Source organism: Drosophila arizonae, chromosome 4 (assembly GCF_054131065.1).
Source record: "Drosophila arizonae isolate 15081-1271.41 chromosome 4, UAZ_ARI_1.0, whole genome shotgun sequence".
Classification (NCBI taxonomy): domain Eukaryota; kingdom Metazoa; phylum Arthropoda; class Insecta; order Diptera; family Drosophilidae; genus Drosophila; species Drosophila arizonae.
The window spans coordinates 6,091,141-6,108,689 of NC_142924.1; the positions used below are offsets into that span (position 1 = coordinate 6,091,141).

Genomic DNA, 17,549 nt, shown 5'->3' on the forward strand with positions numbered 1-17,549 from the left:
AAATTAAGGTCTGTTGAAAATTGAATGCCCTAGTATATAGATGGAAATACATACATATATATGAGAAGGAGAGAGAGAGAGAAAGAAAGGCAGAAGGAGAGAGAGAGAGAGAGAGAGAGCGAGAGAGAGAGAGAGAGAGAAGGAGAGATGTGCAGTGATATATGTATTTGTGATGAGCTGAGGGCTATCTGTGATTGGGCAGTAACATCTAATTACAAGAAAGCCTAAAATAATAGGAGTAAAACTAGTAGTAGAAGTAGTAGTAGAAATAGTAGTAGAAATAGTAGTGGAAATAGTAGTAGAAATAGTAGAAGACGTATTAGTAGAAGTAGTATTAGTAGAAGTAGTAGTAGTAGAAATAGTAGTAGAAATAGTTGTAGTGATAGTATGTAGTAGACGTAATAGTAGAACTAGTAGTAGTAGAAGTAGTAGTAGAAATAGGTGTAGAGATAGTATGTAGTAGAGAGAGACTTACAGATGGATAGACAAACAGAGAAGAATATATAGAGAAAAAGAGCATACAGATCAACAGACACAAATTGAGAAACGGACAGAAGGAAAGAGGGCAGACAGAAAGAGAGAAATAGACGGACGGAAAGGAGAGAGAAAGAGAGCAATAGACAGATAGAGAAAGGAAGAGTGAGGGAGAGTGAGGGAGAGAGAGAATAAAATGATCGAGAGGACGGCGGAAGTGAGCGACACAGAGTTATTATCAATTGGAGAGAATACAGATGTCCGATTAACACTAACACACATATAAGCGTATACTGATATAACAGATTAATTTTCAATATATGTATGTATGTATATGCTTAACATGCTTAACAGATTTGGTAACTACGTATGTATATCCAAATTCCCTTTGTTAGAGCATCAGTGCAGGCAGCCAGCTGCTGTCCAACAAATATTCAACTACCGCAGCAGCCTCTCACTCCACTCCTCCCGCTGTCCCACTCTCCCTCCCTCCCTCTCTCTCTCTCTCTCTTTCTCTCACTGCCCCCGCCATTCAGTTTATTTCTTTATAAAGTATATCTGTACATTGCATTGCATTGCTCTTATCGCCGGCGGCTCAGCGGCACTTTTCAGTATTCTTAGCTGCTAATGTTTTGCGCGTCGCCCTGCCGCACCGCGATTGCCATCGACATTGCTACAGGTGTAAAACTCTCCCAGCTGAACACACACACACACACATGGCTTCCCCCGTGCATGTGTGTGTGTGTGTGTGTCTCTGTGGACACTAAGCTGCTTTCGCCAGGGCCAACAGTTTGGCAACTCGTCCATAGTTTAAGCAATGCTCCAACAACTGCGGATCCCGACTATATTTTCAGTTATAATTTTCACGTTTGCAAACGCCACACACACGAATGTAGCCAGGTGAGTGTGGGTGCTTGTCTGTGTGTGAGTGTGTATGGGTGGTTGTATTTTTGTTGAAATAAATTTTATTTAAACTTTCGTCTCGCATTTTCGGCTATTTTCATTGCGTTTTTTTTACGTTTTCTCTGTTTTTTTTTTTCTTTGCTGTGTAGCGCAGTGTAATGTGTGAAATTCAATTATATGGCAGGATTTATATGTCGAACATGGCGCCGTTTGCCGTTCGAGTTTCGAGTTGCAGCCGGTTGCAATTTTATTTGAAGAGGAGAAAATACACACACACACCCACATGCACACATCATTACACACGCACACACATATATGCATATATATAAAAATAATATGAAATCAGGCGCTCCATTCAATTGGAAACTGTTTAATATGCGTATAAAAGGCGAATATTATGCCAAGCTCTCATTGTGGGAAAACGTTTTTATTGCATTTCTTTTAATATATATATATTTTTTCTTTGTGCATGCATACATATATATATATATATACATATACATTATTTTTATAAAAGGAAAACTTTTAATGGAAATGACAGATGAAATGGCTGAGCGTTTACATTAAATTTGTAGTTAAGATTAGGTGGAAAGCGTGGAAAGAATAAAATTCGCTGGGTTAGGGTTTTCAATAAATGAAATCTGTTTTAAATATAAATATATAATTGTGTATATATTATAATTAATTTATTTGCTTCACAATTAAAGACTGGAGATGATTTTGCTACTGGGCAGTTTATTTATTGATATTTATATTTATATTAATTAACTTTTTGTTTTGTTATTTGTGTCAGAGGTCAAGCTGTATTGAGGATGGGGAGGCATAAGAGGGGCTCGCCCGATGCTTTTTGCCTAGTTTGACTTGTCTAATTGACATATCGAAAGCCAGCATTAACAGACATGACAGACCTAGTTATGCATTGTGCATTTGAAAATATTGATGTTGAAATTATTTTGGTCAAGCTCCGTACAAACTACATTAATTTGGCTTTGACCCGAATTTGGACAAATATTCGGTTGTATTTCGCATTTTATTTAGCCTTCAACAACGAGGTAAACCCGAAATGTGGTATGCAAAAGCTTGCAGAAGCAAATAGATTTTGGAGCTGTACAAATTAAGCTAAGCAAAACGAGTGCAATTCCAAATAGTTGGGAACAAAGAATTTTATGCATGCTGCAACTCGAAAGGCAATTACGCAAAGTGCTCTAAGTACCTAGGCAATAGGAAAATGGACACAATTACATTAACACAGGTGTGTCTGTCTCTGTGTGCGTGTGTGTGTGTGTGTGTGTTTGTTTGTGTGAGTTAAGTAAGCAAATCAAATTGAATACAAGCTGCAGCTCAAAACTAAGCCCAGAGACTGTGGACTAGTTTGGAATTCGAGCAGCTGCACACTGCGAGAAATTCTGTCTAAGTTCTGTCAGTCAGGCTAAGAACTAAGCGAGTGACAAAGTGACTGCCTGACTGACAGCCTGAACTTTTGCACTGGCAAACAATGTCAAGCAGCGTCAAGAGGCGGGGTCAGCGGGTCGCTGCAGCTTGCAGTTGCTTTTGTTTAATAATAATAAAACGCTGGCTTACAAAAATAAAATACATTGTGGGCAAATAAGAGCCGAGCTCTAGAACGAGCTATGGGCATTCCCTTACCAAGTGTCTTGCATGCAAGTGCACACCCACACACACACACACACCCAACCATACACCTGTCTGGCGCACAAGTATGCAACATGAGCTGCAGCTGCAGTTGGCAATTGTCATGAGTCTTCGTTTGACTATCGCCTGTCGGCCAGCAATCACCCGGGCAACCAGCAGCAGGGCTCAGCTTGCATTGGCATGATGCAAATGCCTTTGCTGTTGGGTTATTATTGTTATGGCTATGATTGCCTATGCATAAATGTTAACCGGGTATGCTAGACTTTCGTTTTAAATCAAATTGTAGTTGAAAATTCAAATTTTGCATGTAAGTGTGGCTGCCTTTTGTTAAGTGATTTTAGTCAAAAATTAGTGCAATCACATTTTTATAAAATGGTCACCCTGCTGCAATTCGCTTGCTGCTCACAGTTTTCTTTAATTTGGCTGCATTAGAGCAATATAAATTTTGTTTTAATTGTCCACAGTATCTTATAGTCTTGCACAGACAATTATTCTGCTTGTTATATTTGCTTTTATTGCTGTTGTTGTTGCTGCAGCTTGTTATTTGAGTGTTTGTAAGCCATGTTATGACAATAATGTGCGATGTCTGTGTGTACGTGTGTGTCTGTGTATGTGTGTTCGGGCTGTGTGTCGTGTGCCAAGCCAAAGTTAAATCTTGTTTTTATTGTCACATTTGCCATAAAGGCAGCCTGGGGAAAAGTAACACGGAGAAGGCGCGTCATAAGAGGCAGCCTAAGCCGATGAGTCTGTGTGCGTGCGTGTGCCAGTGTGTATATGGCCGTGTGTGTGTGTGCGCGCGTGTGGGTGAGCTGTGTGTAAGCCAGACAAATCATAATCAGAGACAACAGCAGAGGCGGCTGCAACGTAGCCAACGACAACAACCGCCATGGCAAATTCACCTTAACAACAAGAACATGTGCCGTGGCTTAGATGGGTGGCTGGGGGCTGGGGACGTGCCACGCCCAGCTAACGATCGTACAGATAAGAGGATGCCAGGGGGAGTGGATGTGGAGGCTGCGTGCTGCAGCCGGGGCAAATAAAAAGCGCATATTTATCAGTTTTTATGTTGCATACTTCGCGGCACAGCAAAGCGAAAGATAAATGCATGCAGCACACAGACACACACATCTCCATGCGTGTGTGTGTGTGTGGTTGCTAGGAGTGTGCAGCAGCATAAAGAAAATAATGAAAGCCGTTGCATACACAGCTTTAATGATAAAACTAACTGCAGCTGCTCGTAAGCCAAGACGTTAGATTTCCCAGCCAACTGACTTTTATATCTAAACAGTCTCGGTGAACGGGATGTGCTTAAGTATTAAGGCTGTCAAGTCCATGGCAGCTGGCAGCTGCTATGAGCCATATATATACATATATATGACATATATATCAGAGCGTAGCTCAGCGAAGCTCAGTGGGAGCTAGAATTGAATTAAGATATGCGACTATAGAGTTTGGGGAAATTGTCCTAGATTTATAGCTAAATGCCAATATATCGCCCTCTATATAGTCCTCTTTCTGCTCCCTTTCTCTTCCTCTCTCTCTCTCTCTCTCTCTCTCTTCTTCCTCCTACATCTGTGTGTCCCTCTTTCTTAACATATTGATCACTCCTCCTTGCCATCTCTCTTTTTTCGCTGTCTCTCTTTCCCTCTCTTTCTCTCCCTCTCTCTCTCTGACGCCTTCTCTCTCCCACACCCTATTTCTATCTCACTTCCACTCACTCGAAATTTTAATGTTGTCATAATCAATCGGTTAATTAAGTAAATCTCACTAATCTTGCTCTAAAACCCTTTGCTAATTGTATCCTAATTATATTTTAACCTCATCCCCTCTAATTATCTATCTCTCTCTCTCTCTACCTCCCACTCACCACTCCCCATTGCCATAATTCACTAATTTACTTGCTGTGGTTTCGTCTCACTTATTTTGACAACTAATTGATATCAAATTTGTTAGACCGCCTAAATAGTTTAACGCTCGCTGCGCACGCGACACGTTTCACTAACTGAAGCATACCCGAGCCACGCCCACAGCTGTGCATAATGGGCGTGGCAGTGCTCGAACTGTGGCTCAAACAACAATTGTTGTTGGCTCGGCTAACCGTTAGCTGCACATTGATAATTGTTTTCCATAGAATTTACTGTCTGGCTGTGGTTCGGGACATGACGCTTGGCTTTAGTTCTCGGGGTGAACCATAAATTCTCTGCATGGACATCAAAGCGTATGCGTAACAATTGCAGCAGTGCATGCGTGTGCGTGTGTGCTTGTGTGTGTGTGTGCATGCGTGTGTGTGCATGCATGCGTGAATAGACAAACATATTCGAACAAGCAATGCTTTTGTCAATAATATGCATTAATTAAGTGCAGACACAGATGCCTGATAGACAGCCGGGACCAGGGTGGGGCAGGTCAGTGCTCGGATGGGGCGCTGGCCAGGAAACGGATATGCTAGCCAACATGGCGTATGCGTGTTTTGTGTGTACGCACGCATAAATTTAATTAGAATTTCGAAACAGGCGACGGACAAAAAACAAACATGTTATTATCAAAGTCACTTTGAGGAGCAGTCAACAAAAAAGAGCGAGACAGAGACGGACAGAGAGAGAGAGAGAGAGATAGAGATAGAGAGAGAGAGAGAACAGGAAAAAGTATGTAATTTCCTTGCACAGGATCTGCTGGTGCATGTCCTGCCTTAGAGCCGCTCGATGGACTTAAGTGCGACAGCCTGCTGATTGAAATGATGCTGTGGAACAGGCTGCCCCGCTGGTTTTATGTGCCGTCGGTGGAGCCAGCTATTTGTGCAGCCTTTGAGCAGCCCTTTGAGTTTGTCCTTTTCTTTTTTTAGCCTCGGCTGCCGCTGCAGCTCGACAAATAGTTGCGCAACTGACACGCAACTATGCCGCCTGCAACTGGCACAGACGCACACACAAAGTTAGTTTTGTGAAGTAGCGCAGCACGAGGATGAGGAAGAGATGGAGGAAGAGGAAGAGCAGCTGCTGACTAGGCTCAGAAACAGGACTCACGCTCCTTTGTGTGCGCATTGAGTGGACCATCGTTTGTCACACGTCCAAAAGAGCGTTGCAAGCAGCTTCAACTTGGTGGACACCAAGAGGGCCCAAAGGGCAGGAAGCGCCAACTGCGGCTGAGTGGGCGCAACAACGCAAAGGAATCTGTGTACAGTGGGCTTAGAGCTTAAGCTTAAGACAAAAGTAAATAGAGCAAGTGGAATAGCCAAACTGAAAGAGACATGTGCAAAAGCTGGCAAGTGAAAAGGTTGAGAGTTCGTAAATCCGTATCATATTTAATCCAGTTATTTAGAAACTTAACAGAAAGGAATGAAGAAAAATAATGAAAAAAGGCAAAAAATTCTGGCTTGAAAAGAATTTTAGACGTTTTTTATTGAAATCAAGAAACTAAAAAAACTACTTTCTAAGTATTTACCAGGCAAAAATGAGAATAAAAAAATTATTTATTTTTCAAGCTATATATTTTTTATCCTTCAAAAATTATCGGGGCAGAAAATTTTACATTTTTCCTATATGCACATATTATATCTACTTACTTAGTTATTATATCTATTTTTTATTTATGTTTTCTTTTTTTTTACCAATAGGAAAAACGAGTTTTGTTTTATCTATATATTTGTCTTACATTTATCTTCCGAAAGATAACAATATATCTTCTGTTCCGGTCAATAATTTATTAGCCCTACACACTCACGCCCTCACACACACTCACTCCCTTCCCCTCTCTTGCTCCCTCTCTCTCTCACTCACAAGAAATCAACTTCCGTGGCAGTCAGTGTATCTACTGCGATTCGATCTACTGTCTCTCTCATTCTATTTACATGGCTTATCCATTCGTATGGCCTACTTCTATCTGGCACTATATCACTCAGGCTGCTGTCACTTGCGGAGTTGCCAGTCGGTGCAGCACTCCGGCGCGAGAGCTGCACTGGCTGTCGCCGGGGTGGCTAATGGAGTTGCAATGCGCAGAGTTGGGTCAAATGTGGATCAAGCCTGGAGCCAGCTGCATGTGTGCGCCACAAAGGCTGGCATTGCCAGCATGCAGGATATGCACAGCCCAACTTACAAATCGTTGTCCTTGTTGCAATGCAAACTACCTTCCAGCTTACACACCCACCCGGCCGGGCCCATCCACCCATCCAACCAACCGTCCAACCACCCAGGCTATGTGGTTGCCAAAGTGGTGGCATACAGAAGCAACCCGAGGGCTTGTTTCTTTTCACAGGAATCGACCTGGCCGGGTCCGGGTCTGGGTCTGGGCTCGGGTTCGAGTCTGGGTCCCGTGGCCAAGCAGCGGCGTCAACGTTGACAGCGGCAGCGACAGCGCTGCCAGCGCCTTTGTTTATGTGCCAGCATTTGGGCGCTGCATGCCTGCATGTATGTGTGGTTGCTGTTGTTGTTGTTGTTGTTGTTGTTGATGCCCTCAAGCTGTACGTGTGAGTGGTTTTAGTGTTGTTCTGGATTTTTAAGTTGTTTTCGTTGTCGTGCGTTGTTTGTGATGTTTTTTTTGTTTTTTGTTTTTGTTGTTGGCTCGTCTTTAGTTGCAATTTACACACACACACATTCACACACATGGAACATATGCACTTAACCAACAACAACAGCACACATACACACACGCACTGAACGCTGACACCAATTAGGGTTAGCTGCTGCTGTTACTACTTGTTGTTGTTGTTGTTGCTGTTGCACTTCGTGTGTTGCATGTTTACAGTAGCCACAAAACACAATTTTTGTTTAGACAACTCCGCCAAAACGAGGACTAAACTGTGGCTTCGCCTCCAGTTACGGCTCCAGCAGCTCCTGTGCCATAATTATCGCTGCCAAGCCAACCACAACAACAACAACAACAAGAACAACAACAACATCAACTGTGACAGCAACAACGATCAGAGCGCTGGGTGCAGCCATAGCTAACGGTAACTGAATCTGGCCATAGCACATGAGCATATACCACAGCTCAGCGCAGCGTTGCCAGATGGGCATAATTTGTATTGCTAATATTTATGAGCGGCAGCATGTGGCTGTGGATACCCTGTAATAACAACAAGTTGCAACTGAATTATGCATTTAAAGCTTGGATTCATTTGTAAACAAATTAACGATGATTAGATATTGTGTGTGATTAAAAAAGAGGGCAATATTTGAGTTACATAAATAATTACAGATAATGCCAGAAAAATATAAATGTATTTCTAGACAAGTGCTATAAAAAATTTGTAATAGTTCACTTTAAAAAATTCACTTATACGATTTTGTACATAAATCCAACTAGGCATGATAATGTGTAAAGTAATTCCTTTTAGCTTTGGTCCAAAGATATATTCTTTGCTCTTTCTATACATATAAATTAATCTCTTTATGCAACTTCAAAGAACAAGTAATTTACTTTTAAATTATTTTTCAATATTTGTTACAAATAAATATTTATTAAAAATATTTTTCAATATTTGTTGAGGATAGAGTATAATATAGTGTAGTTGACCTTAGTACCAAAGAGTAGTTTAGATTACAGCGTATGTATAGTCAGATATGCCTCAAAGTTTTCTCATTTGCAATTGCCTTTTTTGCTACCGGCAGTGCTGTCGTTGTTGTTGTTGTTGTTGCTGTTGCTGTTGCTGCTGTTGTTGTTGTTGTTGCCGTTGCCGCATTGAATTTGCACCCTAACGAGTTGTTGTTGCTGCTCAACTTACAGCCCTGGTTGTTATTGTTGTTTGCAGCGCAAACTCCAAGAGTTGATTAGAAAGTTTTTTCAGCTGCTGCTGCTGTTGCTGCTGATGCTGCTGCTGTTGCTGTTGCTGCTGCTGTTGTCGTTAGCTTTGCCGCGCAGCTCACTTGTTTCCATTAGGCGGGAAGTTTAGAAGAGTTCGCGAAACGCGAGCATATGTGGGAGATCCGTTTCTGTGTGAGTTCACAACTCTCTGTCCCCATGTGAATATATGAATATACATATATATACATATGTATGCGTGTGTAACTGTTGTTGTGCATGTGGCTTATCGCTTGGCTGCGCTGTCGCTAAGCATAAAAACTACGGCGCATACAACTTTTCCTAATTAATTTTTAATGTGTGTAAAATGTTCTCTAAATGAGTATTTACTTTTGCCTTTGATAAAAACTGGGGAAGCCACAAAACTGATTATAAAGCCAACCTCCAGAGGCCGTCAGATTGTTGTGTGCTATATATACGTCGCTAACCAGTTTATGCATCACATTTAATATGCTCAAAATGTTATTATCATTACAAAGTGTTAAGCTTATTTATTATTGAGTGGCATGGTGTGGCGTGACGAGGGAGAGGGAGAGGAAGTGGCTCTTTGAGTGAGACAGAGTTGAGCTCAAGTGGGAAGTAAAGTTTCATATGAAATCTGCTTGACGATAAGCTTAAAATATTCCAAAAAAAATTTAAATATAGAAATGATATATTTATAATATATGTAGTAATAAAATATTATAGAAGAATGGAATGTGGAAGAGGTATAAAGATTGATAAGACAGCTCGTTTCGCTTTGCGGGTCTAGTTTCTCTTTGATATATGTACAATATATCTCTTTATCAACAATTTAGGGTTATGGAAATTCAGTGTAAGCTTTCAGCTATTGCCCTATAAATTTTAGCTGCCTTCAATCAAACGTGGCCACAGCTCTGCCTCTCTTAGAAGAACTGCATTCATCCTTCTCATCTTTAATCCCATCCACTCCATTCCACTCTGCCTCTCCAGTGTCCTGCAGTGTTTTGCCATGATGCATTCCACTCAACATAAGTATAAGCCATTATTCCAAACCCTTTGATTTCCTCTGCTCACTCGAGATATTGATTTTTGTTTTGATTCCGTCAAACAGGCTTTTGCTTTATAAGAGCATTGACAAGCGCAACCCAATCAATGCCTAATTATGGTAATACCTCAAGGATACTTCAATGAGAATCTTTGCTGTATAGAGATTTAGCTGCTAAGACTGGGCAAAGGCCCTAAGATTCAGTTATTAGTTAGAGTATTTCTAGTCCCGCAGTTAGCTAAACTGAAACTAAAACACGTTCTAGGGCTGACACATAAGTTTTAACTGAATTTATTTAGCCACTTTCAGTTCGGTGTGTTCCGTTATTTTCGCCTTGGTTTTTCTGCCCGAAATTTATTGTCGAGTTTTGCAGGAGCTGTGCCACGCCCTTAACTGTTGATTGTGTGCTCAAGTAACGCACTAATTGCAGATGGCAATTGTTGAACCCACACACACCCACACACACACACACACACCCACACACACTCACAGATTTGCTGGCTCTGACACATGTCCGAGCAGGACACGACTTGCCGCAAATTGCGGCAAGCAAAATGGAATTTGCAAAATGTGGCATGTCCACCTCCATAGCAAATTCCCATTCAGCTCCATTATAGAGCGAACTATCACGACCCAAACTAAGCGTTGCATTCCCCTTTCCTCAATTCCCCTTTGCCGTTTTGCCGTTTTGCCCTTTTGCCTTTGTCTCATTGCTGTCATTTTGCAGAGATTTGCGCTTCAATCAGTTTGAGGAGCTGCCGAGCAATGCATTCAATGGACTTGGCCAGCTGACGACGCTCTTCCTCAATGACAACCAGCTGGCTGCTGTGGAGGAGGATGCCTTCAAGGGTTTGACAGCGTTGCGGTTTCTCTATTTGAACAAGAATGCTTTAAGCCGCTTACCCGCCGGCATCTTTCAGCAATTGCCAAGATTGGAGGCACTGTAAGTACAAGCAGATTGACACACACACACGCACACACATTCGCACACACGCACTCTATTTACACACTTTACGATTTCCATTTCGCCATTAAGTTCAAGTTTAATTAAAAGAAACGCGCATACGCCACGTTGACTGCATTGCATTGCTTTCTCTGCTCTTTGATTTCTTCTTATCTCAATATTTAGGTACCTGGAAGACAATAACATTTGGCAACTGCCCGCCGGTCTCTTTGACAATCTGCCCCACTTGAATCGACTGTAAGTTCTCAATGCTTTTGCCTCAATGGTTGTCCAAACTATTTGCCCTCTGTCGCCTGCAGCTCCCTGCACAACAACAAGCTGGTGAATCTACCTTTGGATGTGTTCAACAAATTGCATAGCTTGAAGCGTTTGCGTTTGGATGGCAACCCGATTGATTGCAATTGCGGCGTCTATTCGCTCTGGCGTCGCTGGCATCTGGATGCACAGCGTCAGCTGCTGACCATCGCCCTCAACTGCGCCCAGCCCGCAGCACTGCAGCGACTGAGCTTTGCCAGCCTCACCGAGCTGCATTTCAAGTGTGGTAAGTGACCGCAGCAGCAGCTGAGGCAGCAGCGGAGGCAGCAGAGACAGCAGAGACAGCAGAGGCAGCAGAGATAGCAGAGGCAGCAGCTGCAGCTGTTGCAAGTGTCAGCAAGTTAGAGATGCCAACTGCAAATTAATGCTGATATTTAGTTGGTATAAACAATATTTACAATGGGTGCAAAGGGGTCTTAGCAAATTAATCAACTTTTTGCAGACAAGCTTTAAAGCTCATGGAGAATGTTTACGTATCGAGCAATAGAATTAGCTAAAGAAAGTCAGAATAAGCAGCTTTATGGCTGCTGAAAGCTAAATGCATATTGAAAGCTAATATATAGAATATATATACAGCTGAGTCTCGATAATTTGTAATCGCGATAAATCGAACAAAATTCTATATCCTTGAAGAAAATTCGTTCTCTATAATTATCGATAATTTGAATTTCTGTGTAAATCGAAAAAGAAAAACTGATCCTCTTGCCATATCCAATTATTGGGGTTCGACTATATGTATATATAGCTAATTCCATAATACAAAAAAAACCATGCTTACCTCATTTTCCATTTTCAACAATCTTTTGCATTTTTTAGCTTTTTAATAAACTTTGAAAGTAATTTCCCGCTAGAACATAATAATATTAACAGCAAAGCAGAGTTTTTTTTAATATTTGAATTCTATTAATGAGTTTTGCATAGTAAATCCGTAAGCTAAATTTACAGCTACTATTGCACATTTCTAAATGTGTTTCTAATAAATCGAAAACTTTTATTAACTTCTCATCCTCGCCAACATAGTCAAACCGCAATTGTTGTCTGGGCCCGAGGATATGCGCGTTTATCAGGGCGACACAGTGACCATGCCGTGCGTGGTGGTGGGCGAGCCCAAGCCGGAGCTCATCTGGATGCACGGCACTAACGAGATCGGTGTGGAGCAGGCGCCGCGCATGCAGGTGCTGGCGAGCGGGGCGCTGCGCATCAATTTCGTGGAGCCGAATGACGTGGGCATCTACGAGTGCATGGCGCGCAATGAGATGGGCGAGATCAAATCGCAGCCGGTGCGAATGCTGGTTAGCCAGGCCGACAACAGTTTGGACAGTCGCGTGGAGCAGCAGGCGTGGGATGCTGTCGATGCGACACCAGCCGCGCCCACATTCATACGCAAGCCAGTGGACCAAATTGTCGCACTGCATGGATCCGGGCACGTGCTGCTCGACTGTGTTGCCCGCGGCTGGCCACAGCCAGACATACAATGGTTCGTCAATGGCCGCCAGCTGGCCCAGTCCACATCGGCTCTCCAATTGCAGGCCAATGGCAGCCTCGTCCTGCTCGAGCCCAGCCAGCTGACAGCGGGCACGTATCGCTGTGAGGCCCACAATCGTCTGGGCAGTGTCCAAGCAACCGCCCACATTGAAGTCAAGGGTGAGTAGTAGTTGACCCACCCACCCACACACACACACACACACACGCTCTCTGTCTCTCAATCTCTCTCCCTGTCTGTCTGCCTGTAATGCATCCAGTTGGGGTCTCACATTTGGCCCGAACTGTCGCGTTTAACACAATTTGCAGTCGATTTAATTTGTATCGCGTTGCCAGTTTTATAAATCTGCAACGGTTCGTTTGTAACTTTGTTATGGAGTTTCGGTTTGGCCATTCGATCAGCGGCTTGATTTAACTCGGCTTCCATTTATACAAACTGCAAGTGTTTTTATTGCAATCCAAATGGCCAAAGCTTGAGATTAATTGGTTGGAAAAAATTTTTATTTTTCTTTTACTCTATTTGAAATCCGCCTGGTTTATCCCTATTTTGCAATAAGTTTCATGGGCTCTGCTCTAGTTTGTATTTTGTTTTTCCTGCACGTAGTGTTGGCCTTGTTATTTATGGATATTTGTTGTTGATTGGAGTTAGGCTTAATAAAAATGCAGATATGCCGAATAGACAATACAAAATTTTCAAAATAAAAGAGGAATATTAAACAAACTTTATACGATACGTAAAAATTTTTATCCATAAAAATAATAATTAGTTTTGGCTAAATTGGGTTCGTTTTAAGAAGTTTGAACCAGATAAATCCAAAAAAAAATTTTAAAAATTTTAATCCATTATTTCAATTACTTAGATTTTCCTTCACTAGTTTCTATTGAGATTTACAATAAATATAATATAATATATATACACATAAAATTAGTAATTTGGCAAGGGTATCATTCAGTAGGATATTGCCGGGCTTTAGCTTGTTTTGGCAATGCATTTTAGTTATTTTTTGCAAATTTCGTGCTGTAAGCCATGATTTATTACAAATCTCAGTTATAAATTCCACACATCTAACATTTAAGCCCAGCCAACACATATAAAAAAAAAAAAAAAAACTATAGAAATACGATTAATAAACAATATAGATTTCTAGCGACGAGCATATAGGATCCATCTATAAGCCATATATGCTAGCCACGAGCTAAAAACTTTAGCCAAATGAAACGGGCAAAATGTGGATCACGTAATGCCCATTGCCATAAATAGCCGAGCTGAGCTGAGCTGAACTGAGCTGAGCTGAGCTGCGCTGTGCTCTCCGAGTGTGTTTAAACTTTCGCTTTAATATCTTTAATTTCTTAGCCAAGCACTGCGACGTGACTGTACTTTTTATGGCAGCAGCGAGGCGCATCGGCAGCGAGGCAGTGGGGCAGTGAGGCGTGGCAGTGGCTGTTGAAAATGCTATGCAGTCAACGCCTTAATCACAATGGCTCATTATAATTTGTGGTCAGAGCACAAAATGAAGTGCAAAATGTGCGCTTTATTTTGCAAATTAAGTGCAAAAATTATAAACTATTGTGCGTAAATATTTCCACATACATATATATACATGTGTGTGTAAGTACATAAAGCGAACGCACTTCAAAAAGTGGGCGGGGCTATGTGGTGCAGTGTTTGGCTGTTGAAGCACTGAGCCGTTCGTTGCGTTTGGTCAGCATAATTAACTCAGCAAGCAAACGCACACACAAACACACACACACATACATACAGTCGCATGCATACAATATACTAGCAAATACAAAATGGCGACCCGCAGCGCCAAAAAGTATGCAATGAAAATATGTTTATGCTCAATATGAAGTGCGAGGAAGGGGGAAGGGTGTGGGCCGGGGCAGACTGTGGGCAGCTGTTTGATGGAACACATAGAAAACTGAGCTGAAGTTTTTTGTGCTTTGTGTGTATGTGTGTGTGTGTGTGGCAGTGCTGCCATTTGGAGCGGTAGAAATTGCTTAAATCACTCAATACGGGTCGTTGCATCTGGTTTGCAGATTTACCCGAAATTTTAATGGCACCACAAAACCAAACAATCAAACTGGGCAAATCCTTTGTGCTGGAATGCGATGCCGATGGCAATCCATTGCCAAGCATAACCTGGCAATTCAATGGCAAGCCACTGGCGTCCTCTACCACAGATGCGGACCTGCTGCTGGAGAACGAGAACACGGAGCTGGTGGTTAGCGTTGCCAAACAGCAGCATGCAGGTAAGCAATTGCACCCATCCACCCATCCCTCAGTCCACCCTCGCCTTTGTGTTTACACAATTCAAGTGGCATTCTCTACGGCGTTCAGGTGTCTACCGCTGCACGGCCAGCAATGAGAATGGCGAGGTGAGCGCGGAGGCAACGATTAAAGTGGAGCACTCACAGTCACCGCCACGGCTGGCCATTGAGCCCAGCAATTTGGTCGCCATTACCGGCACCACCATCGAGCTGCCCTGCCAGGCCGAGCAGCCCGAGGACGGACTCCAGGTAAGTTGAGCAGCTGCGCCTCGCTGCCGTTTTGCTACTTTGGCGCGGCAACTTCATCTTTCGACTTTCAACTTGATTGCCAGATTGTTTGGCGTCGCGATGGACGCCTCATCGATCCCAACGTCCAATTGACTGAGAAATATCAAATAAGTGGCACCGGCAGTTTGTTTGTCAAGAATGTGACCATCCTCGACGGCGGACGCTACGAGTGCCAGCTGAAGAACAGATTCGGTCGGGCCACGGCTTCCGCTCTGATAACCATCAGGTGAGTGAGTCGAAAAACAAAAAACAAAAACCAAAAACCAAAGAAAAAACAAAAAACAAAAGGAAAAGGAAAATGAAAATGAAATCAAAGCGGCCAAGTTTCGCTCAAAGCAAACTACTTTCTGCCAGCACTCAAAAGCAGCACTTAAAACGCAGTTAAGAGCGGAGCCCAAAAAACTTTGCTTAATTAATTGAAAATTTTTGGGCTTTTTTTTGGGGAGTGGTGTGGATAATGGGGAGAGGTAAGTAGAGTTGGCACCACCGCAGCTATAAGCACTTGTAGTGCAACACGGTGGTGCGAGCGCAGCTAAAGTTTTCTGAAAACTAATTGAATAGTAGAAAAAAAAAAACATTTAAGCGGCTTAGTGCACTTTTATTGTATTAGCTTTGGTGCCACTGTGCAGCACAGTTGGACATAAATTTATGATAAACTCTGTTGAGTATATAAAAGGAAAAGAAATGAAATGAAAGTTTTTATTTAGATAGATCCACTCAAGTCCCTAGGTACAAGTTTTTGAATACTTATGAAGTATCATGAAAGTAAGAGAGAGAGGGAAAAAGAGAGTGAGTGAGTGAGTGAGAGAGAGAGAAAAAAGAGAAAGAGAGAGTGGGAGAGAGAGACAGATAGCTACTTAGGGTCTTCCAACAGATTCGTTATGATTTCATTTCCATAGGACAGTTCGATTAGTACTTACACTCGCCGCACGATGGCGCCACTGTAGCAAAAGCAACATACTATATATATATTACAATACATTCTCGTAGACTGTAGAGATTTAGAATTTAGAGACGATGTAGTGGCTTGCTCTGCAGATTTTCGCCGAAATGAGGAAGAGAAATCGTCGCCACTAATATCCAACTAGCAAACTTCAGGCAAAGAAAATTTTAGTTTTAAAATTTTCATCTTCCTTTTACAGCCCGCATGCCTGCCAAACCGCCCTCGCCTAACAATAATATAAAATCGTTGGCTGGTTTTATGCCCCGAGCGGCTCGGCATATTTAAGAGCTAAAACTAAAATTGCAGAGATTAGGGCAAACGCTTGGGGGGATCGTAGAAAGTACATCAACTATTGATGCTGTTTCTTTGAGTTGCGGCCCACTGTGCTGCTGGCTAAACTGCATATAAAATATGCACTAAAAGACATCAAAAGGCGCCGACAAGGAAAGCACAAAAAACTTGCCTGTGCCAGTTGGCAGCCTAGCCAAACGTGCCAACACACTACAAGAAAACGTGACAAACGGACAGAAGGACATGCACACGACATGAGAGGTAGATGGAGAGAGAGAGAGAGAGGGGATAGAAAGAGAGAGCAGGAGAGCTGGAGTTTAGTTCTTAGAGGCTGAGACAGCCGCACAAGTTGTCCAAATTGCCCAAATTGAAATTGAGTTGACAAGTTGTTCATGGGACAACTCTATGTCTCTGTCTCTCTCTCTCTCTCTCTCTCTCTCTTTTTCCCTCTCTAACTCTCTCTTCTGTCACTTGCAATTTGGTTCATTTTGTGGGCTTCGTTTTTTTGGGGATTCAAGATGGAATTGTTGAGAGTCTTTGGTGCAACGTAAATCAATTTGTGCGCTGGCAATGATAAAGCAAAAGCCGCACAAGCCATAGGTAAACCAAAAGCCAAGGCCACAAATCTCTCAGCCGCATCGAACCAAGCAGCTAACCGAAAGGCGTTTTGCTTACGCAGCACAAAATTTTTAAATGCATAATGCAAAAAGCAAAGGCAGCGCCAAAGCAGCCAAAGCAGCCAAAGGAGCAATCTTTCTGGCTCTTCCATATGACCTGCTTCCGTCTATGAGTCAGCGCAGGCTGTGTGCACGCATCATTTAATGCCAGCTGTGTGTGCGTGTGTGGGTGTGTGGGTGTGTGAGCGTGGCAGCCGCTTACGTTGTTGCGCCAGCAGCATTAGAAACTTTACTCATTACGCTGGGGCAAACCTCAGTCGCTAGACCGCAGCAAAGGAGGCTGCAAAATTGAAAACAAAAAAGATGAAGGAAGAGAAAGAGAAAAGAAGAGAACGCATAACGTTAAAAGTGAAAAACTATGCTGAGTCACAGACCCAGAATGGCTAACGGAATATGCTTGCTGCGAACGTCGCCGAAGCCAACAACAAAAAGTGAGGCAAAAACCGCTGAATGCCTGCAGCAGTGGCAGCAACAACAATGGCAAAAGGC

General features: G+C 42.6%; 1 protein-coding gene across 1 annotated transcript in view; it reads left to right on the forward strand.

Moving 5' to 3' along the window:
* The window catches only part of Pxn (Peroxidasin), a 33,150-nt gene that overhangs the window by 10,767 nt on the left and 4,834 nt on the right, over positions 1 to 17,549 (forward strand). The window contains exons 2-8 of the mRNA XM_018005811.2: positions 10,557 to 10,772; positions 10,959 to 11,030; positions 11,093 to 11,334; positions 12,129 to 12,752; positions 14,631 to 14,843; positions 14,932 to 15,110; positions 15,194 to 15,375. Coding sequence (XP_017861300.1) covers positions 10,557 to 10,772; positions 10,959 to 11,030; positions 11,093 to 11,334; positions 12,129 to 12,752; positions 14,631 to 14,843; positions 14,932 to 15,110; positions 15,194 to 15,375 — 1,728 coding nt within the window. The remainder of the gene's footprint in view (positions 1 to 10,556; positions 10,773 to 10,958; positions 11,031 to 11,092; positions 11,335 to 12,128; positions 12,753 to 14,630; positions 14,844 to 14,931; positions 15,111 to 15,193; positions 15,376 to 17,549) is intronic.